Source organism: Melozone crissalis, unplaced genomic scaffold, assembly GCF_028551555.1.
Source record: "Melozone crissalis strain CALT ecotype California unplaced genomic scaffold, PUWL_Pcris_2 ptg000007l_1, whole genome shotgun sequence".
Classification (NCBI taxonomy): Eukaryota; Metazoa; Chordata; class Aves; order Passeriformes; family Passerellidae; genus Melozone; species Melozone crissalis.
In genome coordinates this window covers 7,570,920-7,594,055 of record NW_026535785.1, presented here as the reverse complement: position 1 = coordinate 7,594,055, position 23,136 = coordinate 7,570,920, and the positions used below count along the sequence as shown (strand labels likewise).

General features: G+C 54.1%; 2 protein-coding genes across 6 annotated transcripts; both read left to right on the top strand.

The window, feature by feature from the left end:
• Positions 1-1,043: 1,043 nt before the first annotated feature.
• GOT2 (glutamic-oxaloacetic transaminase 2) lies at positions 1,044-13,233 on the top strand. The gene is made up of 10 exons (XM_054296270.1): positions 1,044-1,138; positions 6,401-6,557; positions 7,713-7,841; positions 8,190-8,249; positions 8,371-8,532; positions 8,979-9,083; positions 9,955-10,105; positions 10,743-10,908; positions 11,779-11,929; positions 12,415-13,233. Exons 1-10 carry the CDS (start codon positions 1,071-1,073, stop codon positions 12,535-12,537), a joined length of 1,272 nt encoding a protein of 423 aa, XP_054152245.1. The 5' UTR covers positions 1,044-1,070; the 3' UTR covers positions 12,538-13,233.
• A 1,361-nt stretch (positions 13,234-14,594) lies between these two features.
• SLC38A7 (solute carrier family 38 member 7) lies at positions 14,595-22,158 on the top strand. Of its 5 annotated transcripts, none has more exons than XM_054296261.1 (12): positions 14,609-14,671; positions 15,569-15,674; positions 15,878-16,278; positions 16,506-16,704; positions 16,792-16,936; positions 17,648-17,746; positions 18,478-18,535; positions 18,869-18,983; positions 19,208-19,355; positions 19,438-19,637; positions 19,906-19,960; positions 20,054-22,158. In XM_054296261.1, the coding sequence occupies exons 3-12, from the start codon at positions 16,012-16,014 to the stop codon at positions 20,154-20,156; spliced, it is 1,389 nt and encodes a 462-aa protein (XP_054152236.1). In that variant the 5' UTR covers positions 14,609-14,671; positions 15,569-15,674; positions 15,878-16,011; the 3' UTR covers positions 20,157-22,158. The 5 variants fall into 5 exon arrangements, with proteins under 5 accessions (XP_054152233.1, XP_054152237.1, XP_054152236.1 ...); XM_054296259.1 differs by having other exon boundaries at positions 15,838-16,278; XM_054296258.1 differs by lacking the exon at positions 15,569-15,674 and having other exon boundaries at positions 14,595-14,671; positions 15,838-16,278.
• The last annotated feature ends 978 nt before the right edge of the window (positions 22,159-23,136 follow it).

Below are 23,136 nucleotides of genomic sequence, written 5' to 3'. Positions count from 1 at the left end.
GCCAATACAGCCTAGTTATGGCCTAGTACAGTTCTGTACAGCTCTATATGACCAAGTACAGCCCCGTATATCCCTGCAGAGTCCCATAGAGTGTGTTACAATCCTGTATAGCTCACTGTGGCCCAAGACTGCCCTGGGTAGACTTTTATGGCTCCATATGGTGCAGTGCAGTCCTATACAGCTCAAGTACAGCGCTGTGCAGCCTAGTATAGCTCATTACCATACTGTATGTCCCAGTATGGCCAAGTATAGCCTGGTACAAGATGGTCCAGCCCAGCCTAGTATGTCCCACCATGTCCTAGTTGAGTCCTCCATATCCCAGTACAGCCTACTACAGCCCAGTATAATGTAGGACAGCCCAGTACAGCCAGTATTGCATGGTACAGGATGGCCCAGTACAGCCTAGCACGGTCCACTACATCCTAGTCGAGTCCTGCATATCCCAGTAATGCCCAGCACCGCCCAGTACCGCCCAGTACAGCCCAGCAAAGCCCAGCACAGCCCAGCACAGTCCAGTACAGCTCAGCACAGTCCAGTACAGCCCAGCACAGCCCACTACCGCCCAGCACAGCCCAGTACCGCCCAGCACAGCCCAGTACCGCCCAGCACAGCCCAGTACAGCCCACTACCGCCCAGCACAGCCCAGTACAGCCCAGCACAGTCCAGCACAGCCCACTACCGCCCAGCACAGTCCAGTACAGCCCAGCACAGCCCACTACCGCCCAGCACAGCCCACTACCGCCCAGCACAGCCCAGTACCGCCCAGCACAGCCCAGTACAGCCCACTACCGCCCAGCACAGCCCAGTACAGCCCAGCACAGTCCAGCACAGCCCACTACCGCCCAGCACAGTCCAGTACAGCCCAGCACAGCCCACTACCGCCCAGCACAGCCCACTACCGCCCAGCACAGCCCCGGACCGAGCGGCGCGGCTGCACTGACCCGTGGCGGCCACCAGGGGGCAGGGCGGGCGGTGCCCGGGCGCGGCGGCGCATGCGCGGGGCGGGGCGCTCAGCCGGCGCCCGTGGTGTGAAGTGCCCGCCCGCCGCTGCCACCACTGCCGCTGCCGCCATGGCGCTCCTGCACAGCCGCCGGCTCCTCGCCGCCCCGCGCCTCGCCGCCGCCGCCTCCCGCGCCAGGTGAGGGCTGAGAGGTGGCTCAGCCCCTAGGGCCGCCGGCCGGTGTCGGCGGAGGGGTTTTCCCGCGGCTGAGCCCCGCTCCAAGGTGGCGGTGGGGGGAAGGCTGCGGGAAGCGGGTTCCCCCGTGCGGCCCGCGGCTGACGATGCGCTGGGGATGGGGGTTGCCGGGGGGACGGACCGCGCTCCGATTGGCTGGGGAGGGGGGTCCTCGCGCTCTGATTGGCTGCGGCCCAGCGCGGCGCCCCCCGCCTGCCCTTGAGGCGCCGCCGTGGAGGGCGCGTCGGCACCGGGGAGCCCCGAGAAACGGGGCCGGGGGCAGCCTGTGCTTTAACGACGGGCTGGGGACACCCTGTGCCGTGACCGATGGGCTGGGGACACCCTCTGCCTTGAGTGATTGGCTGGGGTGCTGCTAGTGATGTACGTTCTGCTTCGGGGCACGAATGATGTGGTCGATGAGAGGCTGGACGTGCCCAGGCCATGTGCGCTCGCAGCGCAGAAACCAACAGTGTCCTGGCCTGCATCACCGGCAGTGCAGGCATCAGGTAAAGGGAGGGGATGCTGCCCCTCTGGTCTGCTCTGCTGAGACCCCACCTGCAGCACTGCATCCACTTTTGGGGCCCCAGCACAAGAAGGACATCGACCTGTTCGAGCAAGTCCAGAGGAGGCCACAAAGATGATTAGAGGAATGGAGCATCATTTCTGTGGGGAAAGGCTGAGTGAAAAATCTGGGTTTATTCAACCTGGAAAATAGAAGGCTTTGGAGTGACCTAATTGTGGCCTTCCAGTATCTAAAGGGGCTACAAGAGAGCTGGAGAGAGACTTTTGACAAGGGTATGGAGTGCCAGGACGAGGGAGAAAGAGTTTAAATTGACGGGGGGCAGGGTAGATTAGATATTAGGAACAAATTCTTCCCTGTGAGAGTGGTGAGGCCCTGGCACAGGTTATCCAGAGAAACTGCCTGTTGCATCCCTGGAAGTGTTCAAGGCCAGGTGGGACAGGGCTTGAAGCATCCTGGTCTAGTGGAACGTGCCCCTGTCTATGGCAGGGGTTTGGACAATGTCTGTCTTTCAGGTTTCTTCCAACCATTCCAGGATTCTGTGTACTGTAAAATGGGGCTGAGGTGGTGCTGTCTGGCTGCCCTGTGTAGTGAGACCAAAGGGATTCCAGTGACCCCATGATCCATGAAATGGGGTGGGAGTAGTGCTGGCTGTGCTGGAGCTGTGCTCTCAGAGTTACAAACCCTGGCAGGAGCAGGCTGGGAGTGACTGTTTCTGTGAGCACCAGTCCTGCACTGCCAGCTCTGGATTCTGCTGTCTCTGGTCAGCAGAGGTTTGGATAGAAGGATGCTGGAGCTGTGTGAAAAGCCCAGAACATCCAAGTTTCCATAAAGTACAGCTGACCTGAGAGCCATGGGGCTGGGAACATCACTGAGACCAGGTGGCCAAGAAGCAGAGTGTGCAGAAGGATCTGGATGAGGCCTTGCTGCTCTCCAGAACTCTTTGACTCCTGGCCCACACTAGTGGAGAGGTCTCTAAGAAAGTTTCCAGCCTACATCAGAGCAGGAAAGCAGTGGTTTTTTAAAATGCCTATTCCAGCAGTCACTACTGCTTCTAAGCCAGCCTTGTGGCTCTTCTCAGCAGGGACAGAAGAGCAGCTGTCTAGAACTTGTGTTTTTTGCCCATGGACTATAGCAGGCCTGTGAAAGGTATGGAGCCTGCTGGCATAAGCTTTGCTCTTCTCAAGCTTGTTCTACAGCAAAGTGTAAATTATCAAATTGCATTGAGGTCACCCAAAAGAGGTTGTTAAGTTTTGTAAGGAATCTCTGTGCACAGCCCCCTCTTTCCCTTCAGGAATAGTGGCTTATTATGCAACAAAGGAAGCCAAGCACTGATTAGCAGTTTCTGTTTCCTTATCTTCAGCAATGTAATGTGGTGCTCCAGCTGCTATCATTAATCTGTGCTGGGAATGCTCTTTCTGAAAGCAGAACAGAGGTTAAGAGATATGAAATGGTTAAAACGGCTCCGTTTACACACAAATGCTAATTAGGATGATAATTCAGTCTGCTGCTCTGATGTATCACAAGACAGCTATTTAAATACTTTTCTTGGTGGAAAGCTTATCCCAAATCTCTGGGGCAAGGAATTTGTAGGCTTGAAAGATCCTGTAGTAGCCAGCAGCCTGTTGGCATTGTTCATGTGTAAATATTTGCTTTAGCTGTGGTTTACGTGCAGCCTTTGGCCCCTCTGGCCCCTTGCTCTGCTCTGTCTTGCAGAACTGCTGTGGGGGCTCTGGCAAAGCTTCTGAAATCTGGGATCTTATGTGGCTGTGCCTCAGGGAATGTGGGCTGGCCTCTCCACAATGGAAACCTTCACTGGGCTTGTAAATGCTTGCTCTCCGGGCTTGGCTTGAGTCCTTAAGCACTTCTTAGGTCTGTGCACTTGAGGCATAAGTTCCACATATATTTTTGAAAAATGTGCAAATTTATGCAATTCCTGGCTCATTTTTCCACCTTCTCTGTCCCACTGCACTCGCAGTTGAGCTTTAAACCAGCTCAGAAGACCAGCATGGCTGAAGAGTACAGAGACTATTTGGAGCTCTGATGAGCATCTAAACTCTGACTGGGCCTTCTGGGTGGAAGTCCTGTAGCTGGAGAATGTGCCTCCTTTGGCTTACATGGAGTATCCCTCAGGTAGTTCAACCCAGCTTAAGTTTACCTCTGGTTAGTTTTCCGCACTGAATACCTCAGGCCTGGCAGAGATGTGCAGTTTATAGCTTTGACCTTTATTCAAGCCCAATGTTCTTTTAATTGCTCAAAATAAAGTGCAAGGCAATGGAGGGACAACAGTTAGGGGGCATAGCAGTGTGTTAGGGTTTGTGGCCTTGGACCCCTAGGAGATCAATTTTTCCCAAACCCCTTTGGGAAAGCTTTGCCTCTGTGATCTCTTTGGTATCCTGATGTGTTTGGACAACTCAGCCTAGGCTTTTTTTCCTGTCTCCCTGCAAGCTCGCCTCTCTGAGAAACCAGAGGAGTTTTGTTTCGCCTGGAAACCTTCATGCTGAGAGCAGGAAAATAAGTCCTAAACCTACCCCATTGGTGCCTTAAGCCAACACAAAAACCGGCTCAGAACAAAGGTACTTAACTCTCTGGAGTGCTGCAGCTTAGGTAAATGCCTGCAGGATCAGCATTAATTGCAGTATGTTAGAGCTCAGTGACCTGCCTAAGCCTTAGCAGGATCAGGACCTAAATTCCCCAAACACTGTAAGCTGCTTGGGGAAAAGCCCAGCAGAAAGAAGGTGCTGTCACCATCTCCAAAGCAGCAGCTCTTTAAAATAGATAGCCAGGCTCCTGCAGCCCTTGATACCAAAATAATCCTAAACCAGGTAAACTGAAGAAAGCCACAGTACTGCATGTTGTTTCTCTCTTTCCCTGCCTCTGAATTGCCAGGAACACGTTGGGAGGTGTTTGTCCAAAGCTGCCCGAACCCGCAGCAGGAGTTTGCCCTGACAGTCCCCTTGACGTGTCCTGCTCAGGTTGGTTGCCCAGGTCACTCCCTCCACACTGGCTGCAGCCCCTGTCCCTCTCTGGAGGGTGTGTGTTGCTGGCATCTCTGACTCATCCTCCTTTCCAAGCTAATCCTATACTTAAGAGGTAATTAAGACTAGTTGGTGGTCTAAAAAACGTTAAGCACATCTTCCATTTTTAAACTACCTGAGGTGGCTCTACCTCTTCCTCAAAGCCTGTCAAAAGGAGTAACAGGCTTGGCTTTTTTTAAAATTTGGAAGTTGTGTACAGAGGATTGTCTGAAGTTAGTCTGAAGAGGGCAAATGATTGAGGCTCCATGAGATGCAATCTATATACATGGGAGAGTGCAAAATTTTTCTGTAGTAAGGAAATGTGGCCTAAATGGACCTAAAACAGGGACAGAGTGGAGAGGAAAGATGATTGTGTGAGTTCTGCAGATCAGTGACAGCTTCCTTAACCTTCATGGCCCCACTGCCCACAGATCTGTATCTGCCTACAGAGTCTGCACTACACCTTTAACAGGAGGTCTGGCTGGCCCTGGGCTGGCTCCAGGCTGCCTGCATTGCCTGGGGCACGGACCAGCCCCAGGACAGCATTCCCAAGTTGGGAAAGGATCTCTTTATCAGATGACATAGCCTTTCCTGGGCTGCACAGCATAGTAAAGCTGATATGGCTCTCTGTGTGTTTCTCCTTCAGCAATCAAGGCTTGAGTTCTGTCCTCCAGGAGATAACCCAATCTACTTTGTATTGCACCCTTTGTTCCCCACTGAGCTGGGGGACCTGTATGTTGAGTCAGGACACTCAGAGCTGCATGCAGTGCCTTCAGGAGGGGGCTGTGACAGCCAAATCCCTCTGCCAGGCTAAAAAACACCACACTGCTGCTCCTGCACTGTCTGCAGGCCTGCAAAGCCTGGACATGGGACAGAGCAGAGACTCTGGCCAAAGGAAATAACAGGTTTCTTTTTATAGCCTGGTCTGCTCTGCCCTTGACATTAAGAGAGCCTCTCCATCTTCAGGGTGTGCTGCCAGCCGGGCAGAGGCAGGTGGCTCCTTGTTTTGGGGAAACACAAAGCTCCTCCTGATGCAGGGAGGTTTTGTGCTTGACAGCAGGGGAAGGGTCTTCACATCAGAGCTTGTCATTGTCACTCAGGGAACAAATTGTCTTCTATGATTTCCTGGAAAACAGCATTTGTCTACAACACCAGGGGAGGCAGAGTTTGTTGGGCAAAGAGTGGAAGTACCTTTATTTTGTCAGCCAATGCTGGGAGAAAAACAAATTGGTTTTCATGTACTACAGCCTTTCCAGGAGTTTGGAACAGACTCCATATTCATGCTTTTGTGCAATTGCCTGGGTCTGGCCAAGGTTCCCTGGAGGGGAATGACCTGTGCAATCCCACGTGCAGGCTCTGGGCACTTGTCCAGAGCATGAGAGTTCAAGGCTCCAGTTTCCTGGGCTCTGTGTGTGGTGTTAGCACATAAGGCAAACAGGAGCATTTCAACATGCTAATGACTGAGAGGGAGTCAGTTATCTTCAGCCACAATGAACTGAGGCTCTTTGCCCATTCTGTAATACACAATGTGACTTAAATGGTTTGGTTTGGTTTTTTAGATAACTCTCTGAACACTATTTGTACCTTTTACAGTGGTTTAAAGACAAGATTTCCCTTGTGGGTTTCTGTTGGTGCACATCTCTGCCCAGTTCTCAAGCCTCATGCTTAGCTTCTTGTTTCTCCCTTTAGCTCATGGTGGTCCCACGTGGAGATGGGTCCCCCCGACCCCATCCTGGGGGTGACAGAAGCTTACAAGCGTGACACCAACTCCAAGAAGATGAACCTGGGCGTGGGGGCGTATCGGGATGACAACGGGAAGCCCTATGTCCTGAACTGTGTTCGCAAGGTGAGCTGGCTGCTGGGCAGGGCCACATCCAGGTGCCAGGTACCCTCAGGGAGGCAGGGAAGGGGAAGGTCCCTAAGCAAGTTTTGTCTGTTGATCCTTAAAGTAAGCTCTGTCTCTAACAGAGCAGGACAGTATTCCTGGATGTCTCCCTTAGCAGGACTAATGCTTTTGAGACATGACAGAGCCATTAAGTTGTACAGGACAAAACAGAAAATACATGTCCTTTTCCCATTCAGGTAACTCTTAACTTGTTGCTGACTTCTATGAGCCCTGCAATGCACCTGTTCTCTGAATTTCAAGGTGTTTCTTGAACAGGCTGATGTTCTTTAGGGCACCCCACAAGGGAGGAAGGAGCTGACGTTGGCCCCTTAGTGGATTAGTCTTAGAAATTCTGCTGAGCCGATACTACCAGTTTCTCCATAAGCCAGTCTAAAACTCCAGCCCAGGGTGTGGACATTGCCCTTGAAGGGATTATGGGGTCTTTTAGGGCTGTAGGGGTAGAAATAGGCTGTTAAATAGCTGGCAGCTGACACATGCATTGATTGGCTGCACTGGCAGGGAGAGTGCCTTTTCCATGTGTCTCATCAGTGAGGGGTTTAAAGCCCTCCCTTGCCCTCCCTCTCTCTGTGCAGCTGGGTCACAACCAGGGAGCCTGGCTGGTGTCACAGGGACAGTTTCCTGGTGGCATGTGAATGCTGCCAGGATCTGTGCCACTTCCAGCATGACAAGGCCCTACAAAAGGTTTGCTACCCTACCTGGTTTGGGGATGTATCCTACATAGAGATGATATCCACCTCTCAGTAGCACTCAAGTCTTGCTTTCCTGCAGGACAATTCCTGCTTGGGCAAAGACATGTGTGTCCTTGTGCAGGAGCATTGACTTGTAATGGGCTGGAAGTGGTGCTTTCTTCTGGTGCCAGGTTTCCTTGGCTCCACGGTACCAACACTGTCACCCACTGAGGGCTCTGGTGGCTGTGGGGTTTTATCTGAAATGTTGACTGCTGCCCCTTGCTTGGAATGAGCCCTGCAGAGAAACTCCTGTAAACCAACCTTTGCCCCTTTCGAGCAAGCAAATGTGCAGAGGAGTGACCTTCAGCTGTCCATCATTGTCTCCATGGTGATGCCTTCCTCACTGACCTTGTGCCCTCCCTTCCAGGCAGAGGCCATGATAGCATCCAAGAAGATGGATAAGGAGTACCTGCCCATCGGGGGACTGGCGGATTTCACCCGGGCATCTGCAGAACTGGCTCTGGGGGAAAACAGTGAGGCCTTCAAGAGCGGCCGGGTAAGGAGAGGCCGGGACACAGGGGCAGGGAGGACACACGGTTTGTGTGTGGGTGCTCTGCAAATGTGGAAGAACTGCTGGGGTATTGATGCTTCTGAGTTGTGGGCTGGCTGGCCCCAAGGATCACTGCTTCCTCTGAAGGCTGGGGTGAAACAGCCCTGTCCAAGGAGGGGATTTAACCTTGCCAGGGGGCCCAACTCCCCCCCTGGAGTTGGAGATAGATGCTGACCCCTGTGGTCCCTCCAGCCCCTTGTCCCTGTTTTGGTGTGCTGCTGCCAGTGTTGACATAGTGACTGTGCTCTCCCTGTGACACAACACGGCTACTCAGATTTTTTTTTTTTCTTGCAGTATGTTACTGTGCAGGGTATTTCTGGGACTGGATCTCTGCGAATTGGAGCCAATTTTTTGGTGAGTGCCTAGCCAGCAGTGGAAGGAAAGGACATATTTTGACCAGAGCTGAATTTTTATGGTTTTCTAACTGCCAGTATGTATACAACCTGTTTGAACACTCTGTTTTTCTATTGACCAGCAACGATTCTTCAAAGCCAGCCGTGATGTGTATCTACCCAAACCATCCTGGGGCAACCACACTCCCATTTTCCGTGATGCCGGCATGCAGCTTCAGGCTTATCGCTACTATGACCCCAAGACGTGCAGCCTTGACTTCTCTGGAGCCATGGATGACATTTCTGTGAGTTGCCTTCCATGCCTGGAAGAAGGGAGGTCACGTGGGGAAACGGGTGGTGATATTACTTTACCCTATATGTGACCATGCAGCATGAAGCTGTGTCAGGGAAGGTTTAGGCTGGATATTAGGAAAGGATTTTTCACCCAGAGGGTGGTTGGGCACTCAGATGGAGTCTCAAGGGAAGTTATCATGGCACCAAGTCTTCCAGGGTTCAAGGAATGTTTGAACAATTCAGGCACATAGTGTGCTGCTCAGAGTTGTCCTGTGCAGGGCCAAGGAGGTGGACTCCTTATGGATCCATTCCAGCTCAGAATATTCTATCATTTTATGTTGCCTGAAGGCATTAAATCAAGGCTAGAAGCCTCACAGATCTCATCTAAGCTGTCTCATCTGCTGAGGAGAATGCTCAGATATCACTGATGATTCATTCTTTGTAACATCTTCCTTAGAAAATTCCAGAGAAGAGCATCATCCTCTTACATGCTTGTGCTCACAACCCCACTGGGGTGGATCCCCGGCAGGAGCAGTGGAAGGAGTTGGCAGCTACAGTGAAGGTAAGCAATGTCCCAGGGGTACTGTGCCCATTCCCGGGCAAACCACATCTCTGGCCTTTCATGGGTGGCACCTGGTCTTTGCTTTGCTAAAGGTTATTCCCTTTCCTGAAGGCAGGATGGGTATCAGGTTCCTCACAGGAGCCAGCCAAGTGTACCCAGAAAGCTTCTAGCTGACCATTGGGCTTTCTGCTGGCACCTTCCCAGGAAGCTGGAGTAGGGAGACCTGAAAGGAGAGCAGCAGGGTTGAAAGCATGAGCTGTGATTGCTGGAGCGGAGCACCCAGTGCTGTTGTATTAAAAATGCTGGAAGATCTCTCACATGCCTGGTGTCTCCTTGCAAGCTTCAGCTGCAAATAGAAAGGGAAGGTTCTGCCTTCTCCTTCCTGCTGCTCCATCAAGCCTGTAGCCAGTGAAATTTGGCTTGGAGATACCTGGCCTTGGTAGGGTTCTGAGAATTGGTAGATATCTAAGTGATCTCTGTGGCCTACACAAGGGTAGATCTAAGGGGCAGTGTATCTGGGGTATCTGCGTAGGGCTGACTAGGGAGTTCCCAGGTGATTTTCCTGGAAACTGATAATACAGAAGACATTTAAGCAGACTATTTTAGTACTGTTGTATTTACTTCTGCTTCCTGGGCCAGACTTGCACATCCCATAAATGCCCTAGAGGATCTTTAGCTGCTGTTTTGATGTGTATTGGGTAGCTGCAGGTTTTGGGCTGCTTTCCCTGTGGTGAATGAAGGGGAATGGCTCTCTTTCTGAAGGAGAGTCGCTGCAGGTGGACAGACCGCTGTCTGCCTGGCTTTTCTCAGCCCTGCTCCTTGCAGAGGGGTGCTCAGCTTCTGTGACACTCTCTTCCATCTTTGCTGGCAGAAACGAAACCTCCTCGTGTACTTTGACATGGCCTACCAGGGCTTTGCCAGCGGGGACATCAACCGGGATGCCTGGGCTGTGCGGTATTTCATCGAGCAGGGCATCAACATCGTCCTGTCACAGTCCTTCGCCAAGAACATGGGGCTGTACGGTGAGTGGGACACGTGACAAGGAAATCATTTCATCCAGGCTGCTGGTGGGATCCCAGTGCCTTCAAGGTTTAGCAGCCAGTGTCTTCCTGCTGCCTGTGTTCATCCTGCTGTACTGAGCAGGGATAACCCATTAGGAGCTGGTGGAGACCCTTCTGGAGAACAGGGATCCCCTACAGCTTTGTGGTGTTGGGTGCCACAGTATAAGAAGGATATAAAGCTTTCAGAGAGTGTCCAAGTCTAAAGAGAAGCTATACAAGGAGGATCTGAGGACGCTTGGCTTGCTCAGCCTGGAGAAGAGAAGACTGAGGGCAGAGCTCATCACAGGCATCAGCTTCCTCTCAAGGGGCAGCATCTGCTCTCTGTGACCAGTGACAGGACCCAAGGGAACGACATAGAACTGTGTCAGGGAGGATTTAGGCTGGATATTCAGGAAAGGTTCTTAACCTAAAGGGTGACTGGGTATTGGAACAGGCTCCTTAGGGAAGTGGTCATAGCACTAAGCCTGACAGAGCTTAAGGAGTGTTTGGACAATGCTGTCAGACACAGGAATTGTGGAATTCTTGGGGTTGTTCTGTGCAGGGCCAAAAACTGGACTCAGTGATCCTTCCAACTCTAGATATTCTGTGACTCTCTTAGGAGAGCGTGCAGGTGCCTTCACAGTGATCTGCAGTGATCCAGATGAAGCCAAGAGGGTCGAGTCCCAGCTGAAGATCCTCATCCGCCCCATGTATTCCAACCCACCTGTGAACGGAGCCCGCATTGCCTCCATGATCCTGAACACCCCTGACCTGCGGAAGGAATGGTAAGAAGAACTCTGAAATGTTCATGACACTGAGGTCTCTTTGTGCAGTCCTGTGCTGTGCCTACTGTGTGCTGCTGTCACAGGCAGCTCTTAGCTTCAGCAACAGTCAGAACCTTGTTTGCTCTGGAGAAATCCCTGCTTATGTCCTGGCATCAGCTGGTGTCAGTTTCACCTGACACAAACAGGTTTTTCTAGTGTTACCAAGGAAGAAAACTCTGTGTAAAGGAGGGGATTTTATAGCTCCCGAAGGATTGAGGGCAGCAGGAGCTGCCTATCCAAGAAGCATAAAAGTCTGAGGTGGTAGCCATGTAGTGTGTCTCATGTGGAGGAGGAAGTGGAAGCATAAGCTCTCTGGGAATGAGACCCAGGAATGTAACCCTCATGCCCTAAGCCTGATTCCTGGCTGTGCTGTGCTGTTTTCCCAGCCCCTGGGGGCTGTGTTCTTCTGGCAGTCTGACACTTGTGCCTGATCCAGTGCCCAGCAGAGATATTTCCTAGCTGTGCTGCTTTGGAGCAGGGCCTGTTTGCCAATGCTACCCCTGCACTCTTGGTTTATCTGTAGATACTGTTTTATCTGGGTTTGAGTAGTGCTGCCATCAGGCATCCTACTGACCTGTGGCTTTCAGATGTGAGAAATGTCTATATTCTGGTAGTAGTGCCCAACAGCAATGGAATAAATAAAAAGAGGTCATCTTCTGGTATCAGGAGAATAAAGCAGCTCCCCCAGCTGGAGCTACATCTTCATGCTCATCTTCATCCCTCTATGGGGCCCCTCCAGATGGAGAGGCTCATTTTCGATAGCTGAGGTGGGGAGAGCAACATTGATGTGTTCTAGCCCTGCTCTGAATGGTTCCTGGGTTGGCTCCTCAGGCTCACAGAGGTGAAGGGCATGGCTGACCGGATCATCAGCATGAGGACTCAGCTGGTGTCCAACCTCAAGAAAGAGGGATCCTCCCACAACTGGCAGCACATCACTGACCAGATTGGCATGTTCTGCTTCACAGGGCTGAAGCCTGAGCAGGTAAATGCAATTCCAGTGGTCTCTAAGTGTCGTTTGCAGTCCTTGTCAGTAAGTTTTTGACTGCAGATGCCAAAATGAGCCCTTGTAAGCATGCTCCACTTCTCAGAAGGAGCATTCTCCAAGCCCTAAGCACTGGCACATCATGGGGACCCCAGTCTTGCTCTGTTCCCTGTTGTACTTGGGGAAGTTGAAAGTAAATGTAGCTGTCATATCTATCAAAGCAAGCAGTCACTTGGTGCTGCTCTGAAGTCACCTTAAAGGTCAGCTCAAGTGAGGTAACTCTTCCAGCTGAACATCTGCAGTGTTGCTGCTTGGCCCGAGAGCTGAGCAGCATCTCCATTGGTACACAGGGTACTCTGCAGGTACTGGGATGCCCTGTCTGCTGGCAGCCAGCTTGCTTTGAGTTTCAGCAAGCTGGGTAAATTTGCACTTTGCTGACACAGCAGAGGTTGGCCTGCAGTTTGAACTTTGCTCTTTCATCCCAGGTGGAGCGGCTGATCAAGGAGTTCTCAGTGTACATGACAAAGGACGGACGCATCTCTGTGGCGGGAGTTACGTCAGGCAACGTGGGTTACCTGGCCCATGCCATCCATCAAGTCACAAAGTAAAGACAAAGGGGTGCCTGGAGCTGGTGGCTTTCCCTTCCTCACCAGTCGAAGATGAGGAGGGAAAAGAAACAAGCAGAATACTTCAACCACAGCACTTGAAGCCGCTGATGAATGTATCTTGTAGATGAGTTGTAGAAGCCTTGTCAAATCCATCCTGTGTTGTGGAGCAGGGACATAATTGCTGGCTCCTGCTCGTCACAGCCGTTCTTCCCTGCTGTCCATCCTTTCTCCATCAGCCCCGGCACCTATCTATGCTGGAGGAAGCAAATGCTTAGCAATGCCCTCCTACCAGTGTAGGCACCAAAGGCTTCTCTGCACACATTTCTCCATGAGAAGGCTTTGTGAGGCTTTTGGCTGCTGGCCCGAGCAGAAGCAGGCAGGGAGCTGGGTAGGCTGAGTTGGAGGGCTGCACTGGTGTGCTCCTCCAAGCTCCTCAGCCAGTCCCTGCTGCCAGCAGGCTCCATCCTCCATCATCCCAGCCTGGGGCTGTGCAGCACCAAAGCTGTCCTCTGACAAACAGCTCTGAGGACTTCTCACTACCAAACTCTGCTCCGTCGTTGGCTTCGCTCTTTCCATCTGGGACTCTCCTTTCAGGTGTAATTCACAGTGGCATCAGTGCGTGGGGCAGACCAGTGTCCCTCTTTTCAACCTGTCTCACTTTCATACCTGGAGGTGAAACAATTTCTCACCTTCCCCCCCTCCCCCTCCCCCCAATAACAATCTCCTCTGAAAATGCTCTCTGGTGGTCTCTGCCTTGCCCCATTCCTGTCCTAAGCCCAGCAGTCCAGCCCTTTGCCTCCAGCAGCCCTCCCTGCAGTATTTGTTGCGTGTCCCAAAGCCAGCCAAGAGCCTGGCCCTGCAGTATGCCCCTCATGTGGAGGTGTGGGGCATCCCTCTCTGCTCTGTTCAACCACATTTCTGCTGACACCAGAAAACAGAGATCTTGAGAGAAATCTGAGAGTTGATGACTCAAAAACCATTCTGTCCTTCTAAGCCAAGTGTCCCTGAGGTCCTGTGATTTACTGGACTCTGATTTTTAATCTAAATAAACTGGTGCATGGCTATGTTGAGCTGGGGACTTCATCCTGTCATTGTGTGCAGCTGGATCCTGTCCCTTCCGTGCACCAAACATTCTCTCTCAGGGCCATGCTAGCACAGGGGATCTTACATGACCAGTGAAACCCTCATCTCCTGAGAATCCCGTGTAGGGAGGCAGTTCCCACCGATGGGCCCCAGGAGCACAGTGTGTGTGAACTGAGCTTGTCCAGGTGTGAGCTGGTGTCAGGGAGCTGAAATAGAAGCCTGTGGTGCTGAACGTAGGTGTTGCTGGCGAGAGGATTAATTCCCAAAAGCTGTCTGCCTTGGGATGTGGGGCCATCTTTGGCCACTGCCCCACGATGGAGTGGAGCCTCCTTAGGCAGAGCTGGAGGTATTACCTCTTAAGTCTGTAAGCTGTTTCCATCCACAGGCACCTCTTCCCTCTGCAGCTATACCAGGGTATTTAGCACGGCAGTCCTCATTTCCCATTCCTGCCCAGGGCAGCTGTGTGCCCATTGGAGCTGGGGCAGGTCCAGTCTGGTGCACCTGTCCCGGTGTAGTGCAGGTTGTTGCCAGACTTGCTGGAAGGCTGGATCCTCCCGCCGCTCCCTGACAGAAGGTTTCCGCTCCCACGCCGCTTGTTTACTGGCCCGATGCCCACAGCCGCTGCTTGCTGTCCTTTGTGCAATAAACCGCTTTCCATGCCGCACACGCCGTACGTGCTGCCCCACGGCTCTGTGGGTTCCTGTGCTGTGGTCCCCGGTTCTGCGTGGCTCTGGAGCTGCCGCCTCCTGCCCTCTTACCCGCGTGGGGCCGTTCTTCTGCTCGTTCTCTGTACAATAAAAGCATCCTGGAGCACAGCCCTGTCTCTCGCCGTCTCCTTGCCGTGGGTCCCCGCAGGATCAGCCTCTGGGAAGGGCTACCCGAAGGGGGATGTTTCCCTTGAGGATGTTCCCCCGCCTCCGGGGCTGGACTACAACCCCCGGCGTGCAGCGGGCAGGGCGGAGCCGCCGCCGCGCCGCCGCCGCCGCCGCCGAGCTCAGCCGGGGCTGGGGCCGGGGCCGCAGGGAGCGGAGCAGGGCGCGTTCCCCGCCTGGTGAGTGGGGCCGGGATACGGACGGACCGGGGGGACACACGCGGGGAGCTCAGTGACCGGCCGGGGCAGGAGCCTGTGCATCCCCTGCGGGCGCGGGCGGCCCCGTGTCACCGGCTCCGGGCCTTGCTGCTCCGGGCGGGGGGCGCCGCGGGTCTGTCGAGTCACCCTCGGTGCAGCGCCTGCTCTCGGGGTTTCTGGCTGCCAGAGTATGGCGGCTTTGCCTGCAGGGGAAGGCCACCCTTCAGCATCCTCCCCCAGGCCATGGGAGAAGCAGCGACCCCCTGCAGCATCCTCGGCCGGGTGGGAACTTCAGCCCACGCGGACCCTCCGGCCTGTCCCTCCACGGTCCTACCCACGCGGCACAGGGCGGCCCTTCCTCCCCTGCCCCAGAAATCTTTACAGAGGATTCATAGCTCAAGCACAGAGTTTAAATAGCCCAGAAGCAAGGAGTGAGCTGGGCAGGTAGAGTCTCTGTAGATGTCCTCTAGGAATAAAAAAAACAGATTTTCTTGAAAAGAGATTTCTCATGATCATGTAGATTCCTGCAAAATCCTGCCAGGTTGTGAGGGTCGATCTCCTCCACCTCGGAGACACTGGGATGAGATTTGGACTTTCCAACCCCCAAGGGCTGTGATGCTGGAAACACATTATCTTCAAATCCAAAAGCTTCTGAGACATCATCCATCTCCTGCTGGTTGTCACCCTGGGGGTGCCCAGGAAGGGGCCAGTCCTGCTTTTCCTGTTGACACAGTATTTCTGCTGCACACAGGTCATTCCTGTTGAGCCCAGCCTTGCTCTTTACTCAGGAGCACGTGCTCAGCTCTGTCTTGCAGAGCTTGCAGAAATTAGGGCTGGAAATCAGGAAGTGAGCCAGGACATTGGGTCTTGTGTCCACAGAAAGGCAAATCCTGCTGTAAAAGTGCAGCTCCTCAGCCCCACAGCCAGGGCTCAGTCCCCTATCCAAGAGCAGTTGTGTCCTCTCCTTGGATTTGAGGGACAAGAGGTGAGTTCTCCTGCTATATCTCTGCTGGTGTGTGTGTGCTGTGACCCTCCAAGCTAAGACCCAGGGAACTCAGTTCCCCTGTGCCCCCACCTGATGCCCAGGTTGTCCCTTGTTAATATAATTTAACTAACACTTAACAGTGCCATTCTTCATCCCCTTGTAGGAGTGGGGAAGTGCCTGACTCCCGTGTTGCTGCATTCCAGCCTGTTTGTTTGCTGCCCTCCCTGCCTGATGGAGCCAGTGCTGGCTGAGGACCCTCCTCGAGGTGCCTGGCTGAGCCTGGTGCAGGAGCACTAGTGGGACGTGGACAGTGGCACGTGCCACCTGTGAAGGGACAATGGCTCAGGGCACTGGGAGCATCAACAGTGACTACAAGGATTGGGAATGGAGTGACGATGCTGGCGAACGGGCCAGGCTCCTGCAGAGCCCTAGTGTGGAGACAGTGCCCAAAAATTCAGAGAGCCAAGGAAATGGACTGGGGGCCACATCAGCTCTGGGAGCTGTCTTCATTGTAGTCAACGCTGCTCTCGGGGCTGGGCTGCTCAACTTCCCCGCTGCCTTCAGCATGGCTGGTGGCGTGGCTGCGGGCATCACCCTGCAGATGGTGAGTGGGGAAGGGACAGTCCCCCATCCCACCATGGGAGGGTGCATGGGACGGACATGTGGTGCCCCAGAAAGGGCTTGGGGAGGACCAGACTCCTAGGAAGAATCTCTTTGGGTGAGGTGCACCAGAGATTCTCAGTGTTTTCAGGGGTGGCTGCCTGGGGTGGCTGAGGGAACCTCTCCATGTTGTTGGCTCAGTGTTCCCTCCCTGTCTGTCTCCCATCCCAGTGCATGCTGATCTTCATCATCGGAGGCTTGGTCATCCTGGCGTACTGCTCGCAGGCCAGCAACGAGCGCACCTACCAGGAGGTTGTATGGGCTGTCTGTGGGAAGGTGCCTGGTGTGCTGTGCGAGGTGGCCATCGCTGTCTACACCTTTGGCACCTGCATCGCCTTCCTCATCATCATTGGAGACCAGCAGGACAAGAGTAAGTGCCTCCCATGGAGCAAATAATAACCAGTTGTTGTCCCTTCAGCTGGAAGGGCCAACGTGACCATCTTGGTTGTCCCTACAGTCATTGCTGCTCTGGTGAAGGAGCCTGAGGAAGTTGGGAACAGCCGCTGGTACACAGACCGCAAGTTCACCATCAGCATCACAGCCTTCCTGCTCATCCTGCCCCTCTCCATCCCCAAAGAGATTGGCTTCCAAAAATATGCCAGGTGGGTGGGAAGAGCCCTCTGGGGCTGGGAGCTGGGGTGGACCAGCCAGCACCCACCTAAGCACAGTTGCAGAGGACGAGGACTGGAAATGGTGTGGTTCTAGTGCCCTATCTGCCCACTCATCCTCTGCCTTCCCATGCCTCAGTTTCCCTATCTGGGAAGCAGAGGAGTGGCTGAGCACTGTGCAGCCACATGTCATACTTCAGGGCTTGTGTCCCTCCCTTCTGCATGCTGGAGGAAGCAGGGAATGCTGCTTTCAACTACATTGTCTCCTATCTTTGTAGATGGCAATCCAGCAGAAAGGAGAGCCAGAAAGTGTCCCTAGGCTGGGTGGTCTGCAGGCCAGCCCTGCTCCACCAAGAATCTTGGTGTGACCTGGCTGCTGGAGCTGCACCAGCAGGGGCACCAAGGAGTGTCAGTGCTTCAACACTTGCCTCTTTCTCCAGCCCAAAACCTAAGTCTGGCAGGTTTGCCACTCAGAGAAGGATGGGATAACCCCCAAATGCAACAGAATTGTGTTGGCATCTGCTTGGGGGACAGCAGGTGACGTTTCCTGGTATATTCCCATGGGAAGGGAAACAAGAAATGGGTCTGATAGGCAGGAGTGGGGTAGCCTGGGCTGTGCCAGAAGATGGGGATGGAGAGGCTGGGAGGAGACCCTCCATGAAGTGGGGAGGCAGAGCACTGACAGTCTCCTATTCCCTTTCACAGCTCCCTCAGTGTGATTGGCACATGGTATGTCACAGCAGTCATTATCATCAAGTACATCTGGCCCGACAAGGAGCTGGTGCCTGTGGAGATCCCCACCAGGTGAGAGCAAGAGACACAATGCTGTCAGTGCCACCACAGCTCTGCAGAGCCAGGCAGGGCTGTGGGAGTGAGGGCTGCAAAGGCAGGGGAAGAATTTTTCACCAGTCCCATCCCTGGTCCTGGGGACTCTGCATGTTGCTGCCAGAAGCTCCCAAATGGCTGCACCTCTGTGTGTTTCAGAGGAGCAGGTGGTGAAGAGGAGGAAAAGGACCTCTTAAAGGTCCCCATGGCTCCATCACAGATTTTGATAGCACTGATTGGTTTTTATCTCTGACATATCCAGGCCCTGGATTCCCTGTGCCGTGCTTGTGGTCACCCAGCAACAAGGGCTGTGTCTATATTTGGATGATTTTGGTTATTTCCTTAACCAGCACAACCACTGTGGCTTATTCCCTTCCTCACAGTGTATATTTTTTGATCCAGTGCAGGAATTTTATGGCAGACCAAAGGTTAAACCAGTTTTTTTGCACTGCCCAACTACATCCTTATTTTTTACTGTTACTTTCACGTTTGTGTGCTCAGGTTTGGCTGTTTCTGTCTCAATGAAAGGCCCTGTTCTTCAGGGAGTGCCAGATCCCAAGAAAACCTCATTCCATGCAATGGCATCATCCTGGGTGGGGGGATGCAGTAAGGCAAAGACACTGAGCACTCCCAGCTCATCCTCCCCTGGTGCACTGGATGGGGGTCACAGGGGATTCTGGTCTGACTGATGGGTGTTTCTCTCCTTCCAGCCCCTCCACCTGGACAGCTGTCTTCAATGCCATGCCCACCATCTGCTTTGGGTTCCAGGTAAGGCCATGAGCTTGGCATTCCCCTTCCATCCTGTGGTTGCTTGGATAGCAGACTAAAACCCTGCCTGTGTGATTGGCCGAAACCCTGTCCGTGTGCTCACTGCCCAGCTTTGCAAGGAGACTGATGTATTTTTAACATCTCACCACCTCTGGATGGAGATGGATCCATTTTACCCCAGCTGGGATGTACAGGGCATCCTGTACCCCCACTTTTTCTTCTCCAGTGACAAACCTGGGGAATCATCATATCCCAACAAACACAGAATATCATGAGTAGGATTCCCCATGGTTCTGCCCATCACATATCCCCACTGTCTCTGTGTCCTGGCAGTGCCACGTGAGCAGCGTGCCCGTCTTTAACAGCATGAAGCAGCCAGAGGTGAAGACCTGGGGGGCAGTGGTGACAGCAGCCATGGTGATTGCTCTGTTTGTCTACACAGGCACTGGTAAGTGAGGGGACACCCTGTGAGTGTGGCACAGTCCTTGGAGTGGCTGTGAGCCTCAGGAGGGCAGGGACCCTCTGGTCAGCAAGGGTCACAGGTAGAAGGGAGGACAGTCCATTGAACACCTCTGCAATGTGCCCTGTGCCATATCCATCCTAGTTTGGTCCTTCAAACAGATGTTCAGGAGACTTGTCCCTGTCCCCTGCTGACTGCCCTCTTCCTGGCAGGCATCTGTGGCTTCCTAACCTTTGGAGCTGGCGTGGAGCAGGATGTCTTGATGTCCTACCCCTCCAATGACATCCCTGTTGCCCTCGCCCGGGCCTTCATCATCCTCTGTGTGCTGACATCCTACCCCATCCTGCACTTCTGTGGCAGGTGAGTGCTGGGAGAGATGGGGCTGGTGTGGGAAGGAGGAGCAGCACGAGGAAACCCCTCTGTCCTGGCTCTGTGCCCACAGGGCTGTCTTGGAGGGTCTCTGGCTGCGCTACACGGGGGTCACGGTGGAGGAGGACGTGGTTCGGGAGCGGAGGAGGCGCCTGCTTCAGACCATCAGCTGGTTCCTCCTGACACTGCTCCTGGCTCTTTTCATCCCTGACATTGGCAAAGTCATCTCTGTCATTGGGGGCTTGGCTGCCTGCTTCATCTTTGTCTTCCCAGGTAGGGATCCTGGCATGCTCAGGGGCTGACAAAGGTCTCACGGCCTTGTGTCTCAGAGAGGGAGGGGCAGGATGGAAACACAGGAACCAGGAGATTTTTAGAGGAGGACAAAAATGTGGTGTGAGGCCAGTCAGCAGCCCAGCTGTTTTGGCTGGACATGGAGTAGCCCTCTGTTACAGGGGGTGCAGCTCCCTGTTTTATAGGGTGTCTGTTCAGTCCCCAGTGGACAGTCCTCATCTCGTTCTAATTTGCCTCCCCTGCCTTTCAGGGCTCTGTCTGATTCAAGCCAAGCTCTCTGAGATCCAAGAAACCAGGGCAATCAGGTAACTGAAATGTGCCTCCCCTCTCCCCCATTCCCCTGTGGATATTGGGGTGAAAGACCCCTCTAAATACGCCCTGTGCTCCTGCATCCACAGCTGGTGGGCCCAGGTCTGCTATGGGGTGTTCATGGTCACCCTTGGAGCCTTCATCTTTGGACAGACCACTGCCAATGCCATCTTTGTGGATCTTACAGCCTGACTCCTCCAGGCTGGACTGCACTGCTGCTGCTGAGGGGATGGAGATTTCCCCTGGGACCAAAGGGAAGTGGGAAGAAAACATGTTGGTGTGTTGGGAAGATCCAAGAGAACCGTTGTGACTTGGGGCTTGGCTGAACAAGCCCTGTGGTGGTTTGTATCTCATTGTCTTAAGGCTGCAGGCAGTCAGGCTTCTCTCAGCCCTGGCTCCCTGGTGAAGCCAGAGCAACACTACAAGGGGACCTGTCATCCAGGGCAAGCTCCTTCTGCCCCTGGAGTAGACATCCCTCCCTCAGACATCACTAAGGGGTCGTGGTTGGGGTTTGCAAAGCCGTGCTGCTCTCATCTCTGTACCCTTGTGCTGGTGGAGCTCCTCTCCACAGCTAAAACTCCTTCTCCCAGCTTTGGAGAGAGGAGCAGTGTTCTGCATAAAGGGAAATAGTAATCATGTTTATCTGACAGGGAGACATCCCACAGTCCTGTTCTGTGTCAATGTTTGGTTTGAACTGTGGTTTCCTGCTGGTCTCCTGCCTCTACTCTCACATCTCCCTCTGCCTGGGCTGCACTTTGTGTTACAAAGGGTTGCCTTCAGCCTGTTTGGGTTTTATCTTTTGAGGGTCAGAAGGACCCTGGGGTAGGGACATGCCAGTGCAATGTTTTCCTTGCAGTGAGGGGTTGCTCACTCAGTAGAGAAGCTGCTATGACTGCATCAACCTACTGAAGACACTACAATGGAGCAAAGCTCTTCTCCAGATTTACAATCCTGTTCTTCCAGGTGTCCAGGAAATGGGACTGGGCCAGGTTTTAAAGGATGCTTTTGGGATAAAGCAATCAGTATTAATTTGTTTTAGATTGTTCTCTTGGTCATTTACTCTCTCTATGGCTGGTGTTGCTCTGGGCTGTCTCTCTGTTGCCTGTCTGGATAACAGTTTCATTCCTGCTTTTTCTGGGTTGAGCAGTTCCCCCAACTGCAGATTTGGTTGGGGGTGTTAAACCTCAGCAGCAATGTTCTCTTGTTCTGTCTTTGAATTTCTTTTTATGTTGTTTGACTTCTAAAACCCTTGGGGAGGGAGGAATTCAGGGATAGCTGTTGATGCATCTGTGATGAGGGTTCAGCCCAGATTTGTGCAAAACCTGGCCCTGCACCTCCTGCATCTTCTGGAAGCAGCACGGGCTGTTGTGGTGGGAAGGAGAACCATGCCTTGTGCTCCTGCACTTCTCAACGTGGTTCTGTCCTGCTGCAACCAGTGGCTGCAGGAGGGGTGACAGCACGTGGGTGCTTCCCACGTGGAAACATTTGGTATTTCCTTTCTAACACTGAGTGTAAATGGGGACGTCCCCATTGCTGCTTGGGACAGGGAGACCCAGGTAGAGGAGGAGGAAGAAAAGCCCTAAGCACAGCAGGAATGTTTGAGAGATGCTGTGAAGGCACAGATCCCTCCTGCCTCTCCCAAGGGATCTCCAGCATCTGTGCCCTCATCTTTTGACAAACCCAGGCTCCACCAAACCCCCACTGGGATGGCACTGGCTGTGTGCTGAGCCCCTTTGCCAGGCTCCTGCCCGTGAGCAGGAGCTGGGGCTTGGGGACCCTTTGGCATAAAGAAGATGGCCAATTGTCCTGGGTGTGGGGAGCACAGAGCCACCTCCCGTGGAGCCCAGCAGAGATGCTTAGCAGATGCCAATGCCAAAATGCCTTCCAGTGCCCACCCTCCAGGAAGATGAAAAGGTTTGGTACCTGGTGGGTCTGGTGGCTCTGGCTTTCCTGAAGGTGTGCTAGGCATGAGGAGGTTCCTTGGCCGAAGTGGACGAGGACACAGTGTCTGATGTCACCTGAGAAACACCTGGGCTCCCTTGGTGCCCCTGTGGCTGAGGGCTGAGCGAGTCTGGAGGTGCTGTGGCCGTTCCTGTTTGCCTTACTGCTCCCCTGTTTACAAACACTGGCCTTTTAACATGTATTTTGTACATGCAGAAAGTGGAGGGAACTCAATAAAAGTGACATTGTGATGCGTGTGTCAGGCCAGTACGAGGTGGTTTCTGTGGGAGATGCTCCCGGGTGGGATGCAGGGATGAAGCCATATCCTGAAATGCCATCGCAGCTCTCCGAGCTTTGGGATGGATGGTGTGGAGCTGGGAAGTCCCACTGCCTTCCTCAGGCCCTCATTCTCCGAGGTGTCTTCCCGCCCAGGGCCGGGGGATGCCGGGGGAGGCTCTGTGGGCGCCGGTCCCGGTGTCGCTCCCCGGGGCCGGAAGGCGGGTGTGGTGTGGCTGGGAAGGAACTGAAGGGAGTTTCCACTTCGGGACTGAGGCCGGCCATCCGGGAGGGTGCAAATGGAGAAAGGGTTTCCTTAGAAAGGAAAACCCGCGCCTGGAGCGTGCCGGGCCGGGCCCAGCGCTCAGACGGACCCGCGGCCCCTATGTTGAAGGGATTGGTGGGGGGGCAGCGCCTCGCCCGTACCAAGGCAGGGCGGGGGAGGGGACGCCAATTCATGGGCCTGTACCACGGCGCTGCACGGGGGGGAAACCGTTCCTGGGCTTGTACCACCTTCGGGGGGAGGAAACAGCGAGGCGAGGGGAACGGGGCGGGCCGCACCACTCAGGGAGGGGTAACCTCCCCCCCCACCCCCCCCCGCGTGACTCCGCGCGCCCTTTGGCACCGCCCGCCACTTCCCCTTCCCGCCCCGCCCCCGCGCGACGCCCCTCGCTCATTGGCCGGCCTCGGCAGCGCGGGTTGGCCGGCAGCGCGCACGCGCAGACCGAGAGGAGTTCGGAGCGCTGATTGGCTGAGAGAGTAGGAAGGCTTTCGGCCCCTCCCGGCCAATGGCGCGCGGCTCAGGCTCCGCGCGGAGGGCGGCAGGGTGCCCTCCCCCGAGGTCGCACGGCGCTGATTGGCCAGAGCTCACGCGGCCCCGCGCTCTGATTGGTCGAAGGCCCCTCCGCGGGGGCGCGGCAGCTCCGCGCGCATTCCGCCCCTCCGCTCCCCCCGC

Excerpts from the sequence above, each read along its gene's own strand:
- SLC38A7 (XM_054296258.1), top strand. The coding sequence starts at position 16,012 with ATGGCTCAGGGCACTGGGAGCATCAACAGTGACTACAAGGATTGGGAA. Across the intron at positions 17,747-18,477 it reads CCTGTGGAGATCCCCACCAG|CCCCTCCACCTGGACAGCTG; the intron begins GTGAGAGCAAGA and ends CTCTCCTTCCAG. Across the intron at positions 18,536-18,868 it reads CCATCTGCTTTGGGTTCCAG|TGCCACGTGAGCAGCGTGCC; the intron begins GTAAGGCCATGA and ends GTGTCCTGGCAG.
- GOT2 (XM_054296270.1), top strand. The coding sequence starts at position 1,071 with ATGGCGCTCCTGCACAGCCGCCGGCTCCTCGCCGCCCCGCGCCTCGCC. Across the intron at positions 8,250-8,370 it reads GAATTGGAGCCAATTTTTTG|CAACGATTCTTCAAAGCCAG; the intron begins GTGAGTGCCTAG and ends TCTATTGACCAG. Across the intron at positions 9,084-9,954 it reads AGTTGGCAGCTACAGTGAAG|AAACGAAACCTCCTCGTGTA; the intron begins GTAAGCAATGTC and ends CTTTGCTGGCAG.